Source organism: Mobula birostris, chromosome 14 (assembly GCF_030028105.1).
Source record: "Mobula birostris isolate sMobBir1 chromosome 14, sMobBir1.hap1, whole genome shotgun sequence".
Classification (NCBI taxonomy): Eukaryota; Metazoa; Chordata; class Chondrichthyes; order Myliobatiformes; family Myliobatidae; genus Mobula; species Mobula birostris.
In genome coordinates, this window is record NC_092383.1 from 38,083,901 (window position 1) to 38,101,891 (window position 17,991).

The 17,991-nt window shown below is 47.0% G+C and overlaps 1 protein-coding gene across 1 annotated transcript in view; it reads left to right on the plus strand.

The window, feature by feature from the left end:
- Positions 1 to 17,991, plus strand: part of fah (fumarylacetoacetate hydrolase (fumarylacetoacetase)) — a 71,764-nt gene that overhangs the window by 19,794 nt on the left and 33,979 nt on the right. The window contains exons 4-6 of the mRNA XM_072278400.1: positions 2,006 to 2,055; positions 3,693 to 3,783; positions 16,077 to 16,174. Coding sequence (XP_072134501.1) covers positions 2,006 to 2,055; positions 3,693 to 3,783; positions 16,077 to 16,174 — 239 coding nt within the window. The remainder of the gene's footprint in view (positions 1 to 2,005; positions 2,056 to 3,692; positions 3,784 to 16,076; positions 16,175 to 17,991) is intronic.

Below are 17,991 nucleotides of genomic sequence, written 5' to 3' on the forward strand. Positions count from 1 at the left end.
CTCCCATCTTTGACCATCCTAGTATCCTATTCCTGTTTATTCGTCATATTCTATAAAAAACCCCTGTACCCCTTAAAAACACTAAAAATACCCGGACTTGTGCTCTCTCACCCGTGCCCAGCAACCCTTTTAATGTGAGTTCCTGCATCACCAACTCCCTTAATTTATTTCTCATCATCTCTCTCTCTGTATCTCATACTTCCTGCAACACAGAACTACATGTTCAGCCAGAGGCTGAATCCTGAAGCTATTTATGAAGCCAGCCTAAACAAGAATCAGCTGCCTCAACAGAAACTGGGGAAAACCAGAAAATCTGGAATAAGGAGCATAGACCGGACCGTGAACTGGAATGCGGATTTCATGGACTGGATCATGACACCATCATTATATTGAATGGTGGGGCAGGTGTGACGAGACTGGTGAACACTGTTCCCTTAAACCTGCGTGGGTGTGCAGTTGTGTAGTAACTGAAATGCTCTTGCGCACGTAGCCTTTGCTGCTGCACAGCTGAAATTTTCTTGGCATTTATACATTTAAAGTGCTATGCAGTTTTCAGGCCATGTAAAAATTTCCTGCCCAGAGCAATGCTTGGTCAATGCAGTGGTGAAAAAATATTAGAAGGTATGTTACTGGTGACCCACCCCTGCTCCTATTTCCTTGCATTCTTGTGTCCCATGGGTGCTGACCACAAGCTTCAACATTCAAATTCCACAGGAACATAGACATTTACAGCAGGTAAGGCCATTCAGCCCACAGTACTCAGTCCAGCCAAGCACAGATGAGGTTAATTACCTTTCCCCGCTCTCTGGCCTACACCCTGCAGATTATCGATCTTCAAGGACAGTCAATCCGGGCACTTGAGAACCATGTGAATTAGAAGGAAGGCAGCCTTCCCCATTCACTGTGAGTGGAAGGATGGGGCAACCATGACCCACCATTTGATCCGGGGTACAATGGGTGAAAGCCACACTTGGAAATTGCACTGATTCGGTGCCATAGCTTCATGTTGGGGGGGCTACATGTTTTAGACCTCAGGAACCCATGCTCTCTGACTGGCTGACTGGCTGACTGCAGACTGCCTCTGGGTCCTGACCTCCATCCATAGGGCATCCAGTAACCTCAGTGAAAAGAGGCAGTGATGGAAGTGGAAGTGAAGTTCAGGCTGAATCCCGCTGCCTGGGATGACCTGCAACCCTGAATATGTCGGGCCTCTGGCAACATTACCCCCAGGTCTGAGTAAAACACAGACTGGAGGAGGGTGACAGCTTTGCTCAGCAGTTTGTATATGTAGAAATGAAGTTTTGACCTGAACTGTGAAACAGGTGTAAGACTCGCTTTGCCTAGTGGCATGATCTCGGGGGTGGCGCCCCCTACCCGGCCAAACTTTAGCACTCTTGTTTGGGAGGATGCTGCGTGTTGTGTCCCCTGTGTAACATCAGTACCCCAAAATAACATTCCGTCCACAATGTGTGGTTAAACCATTAAGATTTTATCTTTAATTATGGGGTTAGTAGAGAAACAAAAGAAAAGGAAAACAAATAAAAGGCGCCAATAATCTCATAAACATGTCCGGTGCACAAACGTTGGAGCTCACGGATTCCCTTTCGCTGATCCTCCGCTTGTCGTTGAGCCCTGGGCTCCCACCCCGAGCCCAGGCCCAGCGGGTCCAGCAACTGTCTTCTCAAGCCACGTCTTCTCTCTTCATCCTCTTCGCGCCTTCTCCCCCAAGCCCGTGTAAGCTAACAGCTTTCACACAGACAGAAAGAATAACATCTATCCCAATTGGTTAGCAAATGAATACAAATCCTGTTACCGCTAACTATAACCCAAACACGCTGCTGCAGAGAATATTATCTCATCAGTTAACATTACAGAGAAGCCATTTTATTATTAGCCTTAGCAAGGAATATGAAAGAAGAAACCCCTACACAGGACAGTGGGACAAGGTTTCATATGTGAAGGCGTGTACGCGTGTGTCACTGAGCTCTGTCTATTTTTTTTGTAGGGCGTTTATCTCCCAGGATTTGGCAACTATGCACCTTCCAGCAGACATTGGTAGGTTGGGTCCTGACGATTCAATCCAGACCTCAGGATTGTAGCTGTGGGGAACATGGAAGCCCGTGTAGACAGATGAGCTGAATGAACAATTCCTGATTCCAGTGACCGAGCACTCTCACCTCTCCCTCAGCCCCTTGAGTTACAGTAGGCCCTCTGCCTGCCCGCATTGGTCTTCCTCGTGGGTGTAAGTAGAACTGCCACACAAAGTCAAAACCACATCCAGCAGGGATCAAACTTAATAATTATTTTATATTGGATTTAAGATTTTTAGCTGAGATACTGGGAAGAGAAATTGTTTGACTTCTTTTCTGATTTACAAGCTACAAAACAACAGAAACTTCAGGAAACAATCAGCAGCACAGGCAACATCTGTGGAGAGAGAAACAATACTCCATCGTAGACAGAATCACAACTTCACAAGTTATTTTTTGTTATTGAGAATCAGGTTATTAGGCTGAGAACCCGGACACTGACTGGAATTTTTTTTATGTGATAAACCTTTTCTGAAGGGTGTGTTAGAATGTGAATGCAAGATATGTTCAGATGGTGTCTTCAGGATGTGTTCAGACAGTTGACAAGATGTCTGCAAGATGTATTCAGACTGCAGTCTGTGGGCTGCATTTGGATTTCCATCTGCGGGGCGCTTACAGACTGCGTCTGCGGGGCGCTTACAGACTGCGTCTACGGGGTGTTTCAGACTGTGTCTATGGAGCGCTTTCAGACTGTGATCTGTGGGGTGCATTCAGACTGCCATCTGCGAGGTGCATTTAGACTGCGTCTGCAGGGTGTGTTCAGTTTGCCGTCTGCGGGATAGTCTTGGTCAGACTCTCACGCTTGTCTGCCTGACACTAATATATGTTCCTGGATGCATCAATTAAAGCCCTGTTGTATATGTTCTGCAATTTTCTGCAATTCCCCCAGGGTGGCCACTTTCGATACGCTGATCCAAGCCAGCCCACACACACCCTCTCACTTGTCTCCAGGGGCTCACTAAAGGATCGGGCTGTGGAGTTAATGGCAGTGAGCAGGATGTCCCAGAGGAGGGTGATGGTACCGAAGTACGACCACTATTGGAGGGGCTCTAGGAGGCACATAATCCATACAAAAGCCTTGGTATGTGTCCGTGTCCTGAATGGAGATGTGGACAGAGCCCCACCCGTCCCACAGGTCCTGTGGCTCTGAAGTGACATGAAATTCAAACCTCAGTTTCCAAAAATAATTGGTTATTTATGAGAACTTGATTGGTTCTGATTTGATTGAACATGGTAAGGGTTTGACTGGCCAAGGGAGCTCGGTAACAGGGTCTGATCTCCACCAATAAATCTGACAAGGTCACACTGCTGTTCACAGATCCCATGTGTTCCACTGCGTCCGTTTGGGATGCTGTTTTATTCCCTGGGATATCGTCCTGAGTGGGTGTTGTGGCGGGTAAAGAGTGCTCTCTGCATGGAAACTTCCCGTCAGTCACTGAACGTTTCTGCTGGAGATCACACTGACCCAGCCGAGGAAGTGCCTGAGTGAGGAGTACCTTCTCTGAGTGACGCTTTTCAGAACAGAGTCTCTGCGGGCAGAAATGAACATCAATTTGATTAGGAAGTGCTGTTCCCAGTGTAATTGTACTGTTTGATTTTCAGGTGATTATACAGACTTCTATTCATCCCGCCAGCATGCCACGAACGTTGGAGTGATGTTTCGTGGCAAGGACAATGCCCTTATGTCGAACTGGTCAGTGCACCTCCTTCCACCTGCGTCTGCATTCATCCAGAAGTTGTTGGCGCCTTTCTGTGCAGTAATGTAATGATTCCCGGAGGCTGTATCACATCAAATGAGGCAAACTTTCATCTCCACCCTATCAGAATTAATAAAGGAAAACTGTGGGGGAATTCCCGATAGATTCCGAGATTCATGAATTGCACAAACTGGAAACATGGCCCTTAGTCTAACTTGTCCATGCCAACCAGGATGCTTGTCTATGCCAATCCCATTTTCCCATACCCCTCTAGACCTTTCCTATCCCTGTACCTATCTGTATATATTTTAAACATGGCCATTGTAGTCACCTCTGCCACTTCTTCTGGCAGCTCGTTCTGTGTATCCACCACCTGCCAATGAACACCCTCCGCAGTAGTCCCCCTTGGTCCTTAGCTGTCCACGGCTGAGTGATTGTTAAATGCTGTTAGTGGCCCTGCCTTAACCAGTCATTCCAGGCTCTCTCCACTCCTCTCCTCTCTCAGTCAAGAAGGCCCTCACAGATGCCGTCTAAGTCTCTTTCTCCCTGACCTAAAATCAATGTCCCCTATCTATTGCTGATATTGGAAATGCTTCTTGTAGAACATGCTGTCGATACCCTTCATAATTTTATATACCACAATCATAACCCCTCTACCACTTCCACTGGCAGCTTGTTCCATTTCCCCACCACCCTGTCTGAAAAACTTGCCCCTCAGATCCTCTTTCAATGTGACCAATAAACCCTGAGAATTAATAATTTTCTACAAGATCATCCCTCAGCTTCCATCGTGCCAAGAAAAACAGTCCCAGATCTCTCCTCCATAACTCAAACCCTGCAACATCCGTGTGAATCTTTCTTGAACTCTTTGCAGCAAAGGTGTAAGACTTCTTTCAAAATCTATTGGATGAGTTTTCAGTTCTGGACAACCCTTGAGAGTTGGCAAGCTCTTACCATGCCAGTAGTGCAGTGAAAAATCTAGACAGAGTGGATGGAGAGAGGATGTTTCCAATATTGAGAGAACCTAAGACCTGAGGGTACAGAATAGAAGACATACATTTAGAACAGAGATGAGGAGAAATTTCCTCAGCTAGAAGCTGGTGAATCTGTGAAATACCTTGCCGCAGACAGCAATGAAGACCAAGTCATTGGAAATTTTAAAGCCGAGGTTGATAAGTTCTTGATTAGCAAGTGCGATGGTGGTTATGGTGAGAAGGCAGGAGAATGGGGGTGAGAAGGATAATAAATCGGTCAGGATTGAATGGTGGAGCAGACTTGATGGGCTGAATAGCCTAATTCTGCTCCTGTGGTTGTATGGATATTTCGGACTGTTACAGCGAGTGCTTATCCCTCTGCTGCAAGTAGCCTTAAACCTCTGATGGAGCTGGCATTATCGGTGTGAAACCCTCCATTTGATCCACCCCACTAAACCAGACAGTCTTGGCACACAAGTTCCTACCCGGCAAGCAGTATTACCTCTGTCTATGTAAAACTTCTGGTGGCTGTCTCAGACATCTTCCTTTCATGTATGTGCCTTTCCCCACCACTGCCCCCTTTGGCTCTGCACAAAAGTCCCATGCATTTTTTCCACCCCTGAAGAGTGATTTCAAGCGAGTTCTGGCCTAGAGCTCTAAACCAGAAGTTGGTCAGCGAAAAGGGCAGGGGGGGGCGGTGTTACTGGAGAGAGAGAAGTCTCATCAGTACAGTTCAACAGCCCTTCTTGTCCTCAACCAAGCTTCAAATACACAGCATCAGGAGGGATTAAGAAGGGATAGATAGTGGATACTTTGTCCCTTCCATAGTGTCAATGGCCAGAGAGCTTAGGTTTAAGGTAAGGAGTAGGATAATTTGAGGAGATTTGAGGAAAAATGTTTCCAGTCAAAGGTGAGTAGAATCTGGAACATACTGCCTGAGGAGGTGGTGGAGGCAGGCATTGTCCTAACACTAAAAAAGTATTTAGATGATCACTTGAAACATCAAAGCGTGGAAGATCACAGGTGGTGCACTGGAAAATGAGGTAGGTATCTCATAACACACATAAAAGTTGCTGGTGAACGCAGCAGGCCAGGCAGCATCTATAGGAAGAGGTACAGTCGACGTTTCAGGCCGAGACCCTTCGTCAGGACTAACTGAAGGAAGAGCTAGTAAGAGATTTGAAAGTGGGAGGGGGAGGGGGAAATCCAAAATGATAGGAGAAGACAGGAGGGGGAGGGATGGAGCCAAGAGCTGGACAGGTGATTGGCAAAAGGGATATGAGAAGATCATGGGACAGGAGGCCTAGGGAGAAAGAAGGAGGGAGAGGAGAAGCCCAGAGGATGGGCAATAACGGATGGGGTATGAGGGGGAGGTGGGGCATTAACGGAAGTTTGAGGAGTCAATGTTCATGCCATCAGGTTGGAGGCTACCCAGACGGAATGTAAGGTGTTGTTCCTCCAACCTGAATGTGGCTTCATCTTTACAGTAGAGGAGGCCGTGGATAGACATATCAGAATGGGAATGGGATGTGGAATTTAAATGTGTGGCGACTGGGAGATCCTGCTTTCTCTGGCGGACAGAGCATAGGTGTTCAGCGAAACGGTCTCCCAGTCTGCATCAGGTCTCGCCAATATATAGAAGGCCACATTGGGAGCACCGGACGCAGTATATCACCCCAGCCAACTCACAGGTGAAGTGTCGCCTCACCTGCAAGGACTGTCTGGGGCCCTGAATGGTGGTGAGGGAGGAAGTGTAAGGGCATGTGTAGCACTTGTTCCGCTTACAAGGATAAGTGCCAGGAGGGAGATCGGTGGGGAGGGATGGTGGGGGGGGGGGAACGAATTGACAAGGGAGTCGTGTAGGGAGAGATCCCTGCAGAAAGCAGAGGTGGGGAGGAGGGAAAGATGTGCTTAGTGGTGGGATCCTGTTGGAGGTGGCGGAAGTTACGGAGAATTATATGTTGGACCTGGAGGCTGGTGGGGTGGTAGGTAAGGACAAGGGGAACCCTATTCCTAGTGGGGTGGCAGGAGGATGGGGTGAGACCAGATGTGCGTGAAATGGGAGTGATGCGTTTGAGAGCGGAGTTGATGGTGGAGGAAGGGAAGCCCCTTTCTTTAAAAAAGGAGGACATCTCCTTCCTCCTGGAATGTAGGTCAGGTAGCATTTGTGGAAAGAAAAAGAATTAACGTTGATAGTCAAAGACCCTTTATTGAAGATTCAGGTTCTGATAAATGTTGGTTATTCTTATATCTGTTTCTCTCTCTGCTGTTGCTGCCTGACCTGCTGAGTTCCTACTCCCCAGTAGTCATGGGCCCAGCATGGGCTTGTGGGGCTGAAGGGCCTATTTCTGTGATTCTATGTCAATTATCCCTGAAATAACTTCTACCTCCACCTTAAGAGATACTTGGCTGCAAGCCACCCTCCGTTGTGGCTGATGAGGCAGAACTGAGGGTGTCTGAGAGGCAAAAGGGGCACAATTAGACTCAACTCATTTCCTTGCAGTCCAAAGCAACCCTGGGCAACCTTATACCCCCCCCCCCCCCCCGCAGGAAGGATCCCTCTGATGTGTGATTCCTTTCTTTATATTTAAACTCATACCAAATCTAAGGAGACTTGTAACATTCTGACCTGGAACTTCAACCATGTGTTTCTGGTTCCTGGTCCTTCCTTCCTTTGTGCGATTTTGATTGGGGCGGCCTGCAGATAACGAACGACACAGCGTAAGATGGGTCTGAACTGAGCCGTACTGAATATACCTGGACTCTTTCAAAGATGACTTTGTGTGTTTTATATTCTGAGTTTTTCACTTTTTTTTGCCGTTTGTGCAATTTGTTCTTTTCTCCCCGCGTATTGGGGGTAGGCAGTCGATGTTTTCCTCTGAACGGATTCCATAGTTTTCTTTGTTTCATGGCTGTCTGTGGGGAAGATGAATCACAGGCTTTTATAATAAATGTATTTCGAATCTTATAACATTAATATTACCTTTCATGTTAAATCTAAGGCATCCCTGGGTGTATGAGTCTAACCTGTTCAATGGACATTTTATTCTTGATTAAAGCAAAAGATAAACTGCTGAACGAGCTTAGCGGGCGGGATCTGTGCAGGGAAAGGACGGTCATTGTTTCAAATGGAGACCCTGCATCAGAACTGGGAGAGTAGACACCGAGGACTCCTTTCAGCTTAGTTATTTGGCTGTGTTAGTCACTTAATGCATTGAATTGCTCTTCAAATGCATGTGAAAACCCTTTAAGTGTTGTTCTGTTCTGTACTTGTTTCCTTGGAAACTGGCTCTTTCTGTAACTCTTTGGAAGGACAAAACGTTGAACAAAAACAGCCTCAAAAAATTGCTGGTTAAAGAGCCATAACCTCAGAGTGGTGAGCAGCTGAATAGCTGGGTGGGGTATCAATCAGTCTGTCCTTCAATTGGAGCAATGAACTGGTTGCCTGAAATCCATGAGCAGAAATTGGTGGGATAAACAGAGGGCTGTGCAGTATCTGTGGAGAGAAAAAAAATGAGTTTAGCTTTTTGGTTCAATAATCCTCCATCAGAACTGGAGAGGAGAGAAGACGAGTGTGGTTTAAGTTGCAGAGCGGAGGAGGAGTGGATACACAGGGAGACCAAAGATGTTGTTAGTTGGTCTGAGAACCCTCTGGGATGCTGGTAATCGGCTCCTTGGCATTTATCAGTTTGCTGATTCACTGACTTCCCCAGTAGAACCTCTTGCTAATTCTGATTTCTTCTATTTCCACTGAACTCTTGCCTCTCCAGTATTAACAGGAGACGTTTTGTGTCTCGATGAAAACACATAAAATACTAGTGCCATTTCTCTGTGACTTTGTTCCTCCACGTAATGACATTCTTCCATCCTCAAGGACCCACATTCGCCCTCCTTCCTCATCATACCGACAGAAGCTTTTACAGTCTGTTTTGATGTTTCTCCTTATCAATTTTATGGCCCTTGTTTGCTGACTTTGTGAATTCTGCCAGTCATCAGATGTACTGCCTTTCCTGGCTGCATTATAAGGCTTTTCCTTAGATTAAATAATAACTTCCATTACTCCTGTATCCAGAGTTTTTCAAAAGATACCAGAAAAAGAGGAGCATAGGTATCTAGCAAGATTTGTGAGGCAGGGGATGCGAGAGCGAGGGGCTGGTGAGGCTGAAGAGGGATTTAAAGAGTGGAGCTTGCGGCTGAGGCACCCCTGATGCAGCAAACTTAGCATGATGGCACAGTGAGGTTTGGGTGGGTGGACTCGGGCAAGGTTTTGAATGTCCTTACTTGCTAGGGGTTACACAGAGGGAGGCGAGGGAGTATTTGTAAAACTCAGATTGTTAAATAGTGATTTGAACTTTCAAGGCAATGTAGAGTACCTCATGGTAGATACTATTTCTACAGATTTTGATACTATTTCTACAGAGTAGAGAGAAGGAGGATGCAGTAGAAGGCAGGGAGAAGGGCAGGAGTGCATGAGAGAGAGGGGGCAGGAGAACAGGAGAGAGAGAGAGGAGACAGGAGAACAGGAGAGAGGGGGGCAGGAGAACAGGAGAGAGGGGGCAGGAGTAAATGAGAGAGAGAGGGGGGCAGGAGAAGAGAAGGAGAGAGGAACAGGAATAGAGAAGAGAGGGGGTGGGGCAGGAGTACAGGAGAGAAAGGGGCTAGTGGAGGAGAGAGAGAGGTGGGGCAGGAGTAGAGTAGATGAAAGAGAGGGGGCAGGAGTAGATGAGACAGAGGGAGGGGGCAGGAGTAGAGAAGAGAGAGGAACAGGAGTAGAGGAGAGAGGGAGAGGCAGGAGTCAAGAGAGAGGGCAGGAGGAGAGAGATGGGCAGGGGTAGAGGAGAGAGAGGGAGAGGGGGCAGGAGTAGAGGAGAGAAGGGGAGGGTCAGGAGTACAGGAGAGAGGGGGCAGTAGAGGAGAGAGGGGACAGTGGAGGAGAGAGAGGGGCAGTAGAGAGAGAGGGGCAGTAGGAGAGAGGAGAGAGGGAGGGACAAGAGTAGAGGAGAGGGGGAGGGGCAGGAGTAGAGGAGGGAGAGGGAGGGGCAGTAGAGGAGGGAGAGGGAGGGTCAGGAGTAGAGGATGGAGGGAGAGGGGCAGGAGTAGAGGAGGGAGAGGGAGGAGCAGGAGTAGAGGAGGGAGAGACAGGGTCAGGAGTAGAGGAGGGAGGGAGAGGGAGGGAGAGGGAGGGTCAGGAGTAGAGGAGGGAGAGAGAGGGAGGGGCAGGAGTAGAGGAGGGAGAGGGAGGGGCAGTAGAGGAGGGAGAGGGAGGGTCAGGAGTAGAGGATGGAGGGAGAGGGGCAGGAGTAGAGGAGGGAGAGGGAGGAGCAGGAGTAGAGGAGGGAGAGACAGGGTCAGGAGTAGAGGAGGGAGAGACAGGGTCAGGAGTAGAGGAGGGAGGGAGAGGGAGGGTCAGGAGTAGAGGAGGGAGGGAGAGGGGCAGGAGTAGAGGAGGGAGAGACAGGGTCAGGAGTAGAGGAGGGAGGGAGAGGGAGGGGCAGGAGTAGAGGGAGAGGGAGGGTCAGGAGTAGAGGAGGGAGGGAGAGGGAGGGGCAGGAGTAGAGGAGGGAGAGAGAGGGAGGGGCAGGAGTAGAGGAGGGAGGGAGAGGGAGGGAGGGGCAGGAGTAGAGGAGACAGAAGTTTAGGAGTATAGGAAAGGTAGCAGATAAGCCCATTACAACATTGGTGTTTCGTGCAGCATTGAAGGTCCTTCATACCTGGTGGTGCTCAGAGCTTCTTTCATTGTGCCAGTAGCTTCTTCTCAGCTTTCACTACTGTCAGTCATGCAAATTCCGGGTGGATACCCAGGAATACCAACACACTCAGATGTAAAAGGAATCTTCATTGCTGTCAGTGTAGCAATTTTGTTTTAGTTGTTAGTCTTAAGCTGAGCCCCTGAGCCTGGAGGACTGGTGGACCACTCAGTCAGACCTCTACCCTTTGACCTGATTGGCATGGGTGACCCTACCAGTAGCCAAAGCATAAAGTCCTGACTCCAGCCGACATAGCTGTCCGGGCTATTGAGGCATGCAAGGCTCCAAACCACGACAAGGTTGTGGTCTGCTTGCAGGGGGAGGAGAGGTCGTGGGGTTACTCAGGAGAGAGTGTGCGAAAGGAGTAGGAGAGAGAAAGATACACAGAGGAGAGGAGAGAGGGATCATGAGCAAGGAGTAGAGAGGGCGCAGGCATTAGAGAGAAAGGAGTATAGCAGGGAGAGGGGTGCAGGAATAGGGAAGAGAGAAGGAAGGACAGGTGTAGAGGAGTAAGGGAGTGCGGAAGAGGAGATAGCCTAAACATTTGGGCAGTCCATTCATTTTCACATTTAGAAATTTGGAGTAAATACAGAAATTGCCTGGAAACACTCAGCCAGTCAGGCAGCATCTGAGGATGGTGTAACTGAGTTTGTGCTTCAGATGGAAAGCTCTTGAAAGTTTGGAATAATCTACAGTAAGTGGTAATGCCAAGTGAGAAAAAGATGGGCTATGGAGTTAGGTCACTTTCTTTCTATGGCACGTTCTCAAGTCTGAGGATGACTTATTTTCATTCGAGTCTTATGAGTTCTCTAAGGCCATAGCCTGGTACAAAGTTAAACACTGGGGACAGTAGAGCTTCGCTTCCAGATGAGCTCGGTGTCTCCTATGCTCGCTTTGCTCATCAGAACATGTAGGAACCATCATACACCCATGTCTCCTAATGGTCCTTTGGTCTCAGCATCAGAAGAAGATGTGCAGTCTACCTTCAAGAGAGTGAAATCAAGGAAAGCATCTGGTCCAGACAGAGTACCTGGCCAAGTACTGAGTACCTGTGCCGGTGTGTTCATGGATATCTTTAACCTCTCGCTCCGGCAGTCTGAGGTAAGCACATTATTCAAGTAGGCTTTAAATATACCGGTGCCTAAGAAGAACATTGTAATGTGCTTCAGAGACTACGCCCAGTGGCACTTGCATCCACAGTGATGAAGTGTTTTGAGAGGCTGGCGTTGAAGCATATCAGCTCCTGCCTGAGTGGTGACTTGGATCTGCTCCAATTTGCCTACTGAACCAACAGGTCTACAGCGGATGCCTTCTCTTTGGCTCTTCACGCAACCCTGGAACATCTGGACAGGAAAGAAGCAGACATCAGGATGCTCTTTATCGATTACAGCTCAGCATTTAACACCACAATCCCCTCCAAGTTAATCAATCCTAGCCCTGGGCCTCTATACCCCCTTGTGCAATTGGATCCTGGATTTTCTCACTTGCAGACCCCAGTCAGTTCAGATTGGCAAGAGCATCTCCACAATCTCCATCAGCACAGGAGCACCACAGGGATGTGCGCTTAGCCCCCTGCTCTACTCGCTTTACACTTACGACTGTGAGGCTAAGTACAGCTCCAACACCATATACAAGTTTGCTGATGACACCACTGTGGTGGGCTGTATCAAAGGTGGTGAATCAGCATTGAGGAGGAAGATTGAAAATTTGGCTGAGTGGTGTCATAATGACAATCTGTCACTCAATGTCAGCAAGACCAATGAACTGATTGTAGACTTCAGGAGATGGAAAGCAGAGGTCCAAGAGCCAGTAAATATCAGAGGACCAGAGGTGGAGAGGGTAAGTAACTTTATATTTCTGAGTGTCACTATCTCAGAGCACCTGTTCAGGATATAAATGTAATTGCAAAGAAAGCACAACAGCATCTCAACTTCCTTAGAAGGCTGCAAAGACTTTACATGACATCTAAAATCTGGACAGACTTCTATAGATGTGTGGTGGAAAGTGTGCTGACTGGCTGCATTCTGGCCTGGTAGGGGAACACTAATGCCTTTGAATGGAAAATCCTCCAAAAGGTAGTGGATTTGGCCCAGTACATCATGGGTAAAACACTCCCAACCATTGGGCATATTTACATGAAACACTTTGGTAGGAAAGCAGCATCCAGGCCATGCTCTTTTCTCGCTGCTGCCGTCAGGTAGAAGGTACAGGTGCCTCAGGACTCACACCTCCAGGTTCAAGAACAGTTACCACCTCTTAACCATCAGGCTCCTGAACAAAAGGAGATAATAACATTCATTAATTGATATGGCCCCATAATCAATTATCTCAATTTAAGGACTCTTTGTCTTGATACTTCATGCTCTCATTATTTATTGTATTTATTTATAATTACATTTCAACAGTTTGTTGTTCACTGATTCCATTTACAGTTACTATTCTATACATTTGTTGAGTATGCCCACAGGAGAAAAAAGTCTCAGGGTTGTACGAGGTGATGTGTACGGTATGTACTCTAATAATACTTTGAACTTCTGAGGTGACTGATGAGGCCAGTGCGTGAACTGCAGACTTTGCCAGCATGGAAACGGGGTGACTGGTGGGATGTGCTTGTGCAGCTTGTGACCTGCTGTGCTCCCGTTACACTTACACAGGGCTCTGTGTGTCACCAGTGCACGCGCCCAGCATTCAGCCTTGATGCTCTCTTTCCACTTTGAGCACTCACGGATCAAAGATTCACACAAGTCAGTGGAAACGTTCCTAGTTTTCAAGGAGGCTTTGGAAATATAATTTCTTTTAATTCTTGAGATACAGAAGAGAACAGGCTCTTCTGGCCTTCGAGCCATGCTGCCCAGCAATCCCCTGATTTAATCCTAGCCTAATCATGGGGCAATTTACAATGACCAATTATCCTACCAACTGGTACGTCTTTGGACTGTGGGAGGGAACCGGAGCAAACCCCACGTGGTCACGGGGAGAATGGACAAACTCCTTACAGGCAGCGGTGGGAATTGAACCTGGGCCGCCTACACTGTAACCACTACACTATCATGCCACCTATGTCTCAAAATGCCTGCTGTCCGCCTGGGATACTCTTCCTAAGAGAGAGCCTGGGGAAGACTTTCTGTCGCAGGGATGCAGGTAAAATGGCCTGACAAATGTAATTGGCTGAGTATAACAAGGGCATGGATGCGGGGATATTGTCCTGGGGGAGGATACCGATTTGGATAACTGAACTGCCAGTAGATTTGAAGGATTTTGGAGCGGCAGCATTAGTGGCATCTCTGCTGAACCCTGAAATATCTGCTGTAGGCAGTATAAGTCCCAGAAACAAAGGGGCAGCAATCAGTCTTCCCAGTAGAATGTGAGTTTCAATTTCACATTTATTTCATGATGGCTGGTGAGGACAGGATCACAGATCAGCACTTTCTACAGATGGATACTTTATTGATCCCAAAGGAAATTGCAGTGTCTCAGTAGCACTACAAATGCACAGATATACAAATATTAGAAGAGAAGGAAGAAAGAATGAAAAATAAGTTACCATAAACAGTCGGTGGCGGGGGAGGTCATCACTTCCCTGGCTATAGGTTGACTCATTATAGAGCCTAATGGCTGAGGGTAAAAATGGCCTCATATAGTGTTGTTTGGAGCAGCGCAGTTGTCTTAGTCTATTTCTAAAAGCGCTCCTCTGTTCAGGCAAGGTGGCATGCGGAGGGTGAGAAACATTGTCCAGAATTGCCAGGATTTTCTGTCAGATCCTTTGTTCCAGCACAGCCTCCAGTTTGACTCCTATAACAGAGCCAGCCTTTCTAATTAGTTTATTAAGCCTTTAGCATCTCCCATTTATGGTTCTAATGGAATGACAGGACGTAGTGAGACCTGGTGTAAGAATACACATTGCTGTGTGAAGTTTGGTGTGTAGATACAGAAGCATAATTCCAGAGTCAGAATGAAAGGGGGGAACTAGCTTTTTGATTTTAAAGGGAGAATATTTCTGGTTTGAAGGTTTATAAAATGGTTAACAATGTGGAAAAGGTAAATCTGGAAAAGTAACGAGGCACCAGTTTCAACAAATAACAGGAAAGTTCAGACTGGTTCAGTAAGTTTTGAGGAATGGCAAATGGAGTTAAATTCGGATGAGTGCGGGGTGCTTTGGAAAGTCAGATTCAGGTGGGAGTTTCACACTAAACAGCAGGGCCCTGGGGAGTTTTGTAGAACAGAGGGCTCTAGGACTGCAAGTACATTGGTCCACTGAATGTGGAATCACAGTTAGACAGGGTGGTGAAGAAGAATTTTGGTATGGCAGCATTCATAAATCAGGGCATTGAGTTTACAGGTTGGGAGGTCATGGTGTGGTTATACAGGATGATGGTGAGGCCGCATTTGGAGTATTGTGTTCAGTTTTGTTTACCTTCATGTACGAACAATCTTAATAAATTGAAAAGTGCAAAACAAATCAGTGAGGGATGCGCTGTGGCAGTCCACAGGTATCGCCACACATCCAGTGCCAACATATCATGCCTACAGTTAACCCTTACCGCACATCCAGTGCCAACATATCATGCCTACAGTTAACCCTTACCGCACATCCAGTGCCAACATATCATGCCTACAGTTAACCCTTACCGCACATCCAGTGCCAACATATCATGCCTACAGTTAACCTTTACCGCACATCCAGTGCCAACATATCATGCCTACAGTTAACCCTTACCGCACATCCAGTGCCAACATATCATGCCTACAGTTAACCCTTACCGCACATCCAGTGCCAACATATCATGCCTACAGTTAACCCTTACCGCACATCCAGTGCCAACATATCATGCCTACAGTTAACCCTTACCGCACATCCAGTGCCAACATATCATGCCTACAGTTAACCCTTACCACACATCCAGTGCCAACATAGTATGCCTACAGTTAACCCTTACTACACATCCGGTGCCAACATAGCATACCTACAGTTAACCCTTTCCACAAATCCAGTGCCAACATAGCATGCCTACAGTTAACCCTTACCACACATTTTTTCAACGTGGGAGGAAACTGGAGCACTCACAGGTTTAAGATGAGAGGGGAAAGATTTAATAGGAACTTGAGGGGCAATACTTTTACACAAAGGGTGATAGATGTAGATATAGATATATAGACACACACACGTATATAGAGAGAGAGAAAGAGCTGCAAGAGGAAGTGGTGTAGTAACAATTTTTAAGACATTTGGGTAGGTACGTGGATTAGAAAGGTTTAGAAGGTTATGGGCCAAAAGCTGGCAAATCAGATGAGCTAGGATTGGGCATCTTGGTCAGCAGGGATCGTTTTCCACATGGTATATCTCTATGACTCTATGACTAAACACAGGACATGGTTTAGGTTACATTCATTGATGGGCTGAATGTTGTCCTGCTGGTGTATGTTGTGACTGATATACTTGCCACATGCAAGAGTCCAAGGTCAGGTTGGTCAGGGTGAATAAGTTCATCTGTCCTTATCATACGTGATCACAGTATGAAGGTGGGCATTGCAGAGTTTAAACTAATACTCTGTGTGGTACTTTCTCAGGTTGTATTTACCTGTTGGCTACCATGGCCGTGCATCGTCTGTTGTTGTGTCTGGGACCCCCGTCAGAAGACCCCTGGGACAGATGAAACCCGACGACAGTGAGTATGAGCCAATACAGAATTAATTTCAGTGAGCCCCTGGCTGGTGAGAGCTCTTGATAAGCAAAGGAATGCAGTTTAAAAATTGTCGTATGTCGAAGGTAACTCAATTAATTGAATAATTTTTCGAAGGTGACTTCGGAAAGGGCCGTCCGAATTTGGATTATAGTAGCTTTATTGATGGTGTTGAAACTGTATCGACTATTGTCACTGATGATAGATTTATGTGACCCCATGATATTGATTTTATGTTTGGAATGCCCTTCAGTTGCTAATGATGGTGCAAGTTTTTGAGCGTTGGACGCCCTTTAATAGAAAATTACCTTCATAATTCTAAACACTTGCGAGAGGGCAAAATTAGTCAGCTAAACATGCACAGTGTCTGAAATAGCTTGCATTGATATAATGCATCAGGCAAGATTTGGTGCCCAAGGACAGTTCAGCACGAGCTGAGTCAGGGAGGTTGTCCCTGCTGTGCTTTGAAGGAGAGCCAGAAGTGGAGAGCAAGAGGGTTTAAGGAGAGAAATCTGGACATGTGGAAACTGAAGACATGCCTGTTCATTACGGATGGAGTAAATTCAGGGATGAACATCTGACCAGAAGCAGAGCTATGCAGATATTTAAGGCTGGTGAAGGTCCCATGAATATACGATTTAGGAACAGGAAGAGGACACACAGCCCAACTAATCTGCTCCACTGTTAAATAAGATGACTGCTGATCTGATGCAACTTTAATTCTGCATTCTCCACCCTTTCCCACCCGCTCTCTATCATAACCTTTTACCTCCTAGTGTATCAAGAATTTCTATACTTCTGCCTGGAAGATTCCTGAACTTCCACAATCCTTTGAGGAAGAAAGTTTGAAAAATTGAACCTCGTTCCAGATTCTCCCACAGGAACAATCCTCTCCACATCCACCCAGACAAGAACTGTCAAGATATTCTGTTCCAATGAAGTCTCCTCTCACCCATCTAAACTCCAGTGGGTATAAGCCTTGCCTGTCCAGCCTTTCCTCATAGGCCAGACCACCCAGTTCTGGGTGTTCATCTAGTCAGCTTCTCTGAACTTTGAATGCAGTAGCATCCCATCCTGTCCACGGTCCTGCAGATGTGGTTTCACCAGTGTCCTATATATATGATGTATAACTTCCCTAATTACATGTTTAATTCCTCCAGGTGAAAGTAAGCAGACAGGGCTTGGAAACATGTAGGTATAAAGATGGTCATTGTAAGAGTGTAACCATGATGAGAGGGAGGATTCAGAGGCAGAAGATTTGGGTCTTGGTGATGGGGCATGTGTATGCTCTGGATGGCATGGGGTCACATAGGAAGCCATGGTTGCAAATGATGTTTCACCCTTCAATGGGGTCAGGAGTCAAGGAGTCTTAGAGAGACACAGCAGGCAGACAGAACTTAGAGAGACACAGCAGGCAGACAGAACTTAGAGAGACACAGCAGGCAGACAGAACTTAGAGAGACACAGCAGGCAGACAGAACGTTTGGTTGCTTGAGTCCTTGCCAACTATAAGCAGCCCATTTACACTAATCTTACAATAACATCTCACTTTTATCCCCCTCACACTCTCATGAGCTCCTGCCAGACTTCACACGTGAGACCATTTACAGTGGCTAATTAACCTCCAAAGGAAGCGCAGATAGTGACAGGGAGAACGTGCAAACTCCACTCAGACAGCACCGGAGGTCGGGATTGAACCAGGGATCCCGCCACTGCGAGGCAGCAGTTCTACCTGTTGTGCCACTACGTTGCCCTCAGTGGTGGTGCTACCCAGTAAGTTGAAGTATTGTTGTATCACTCGT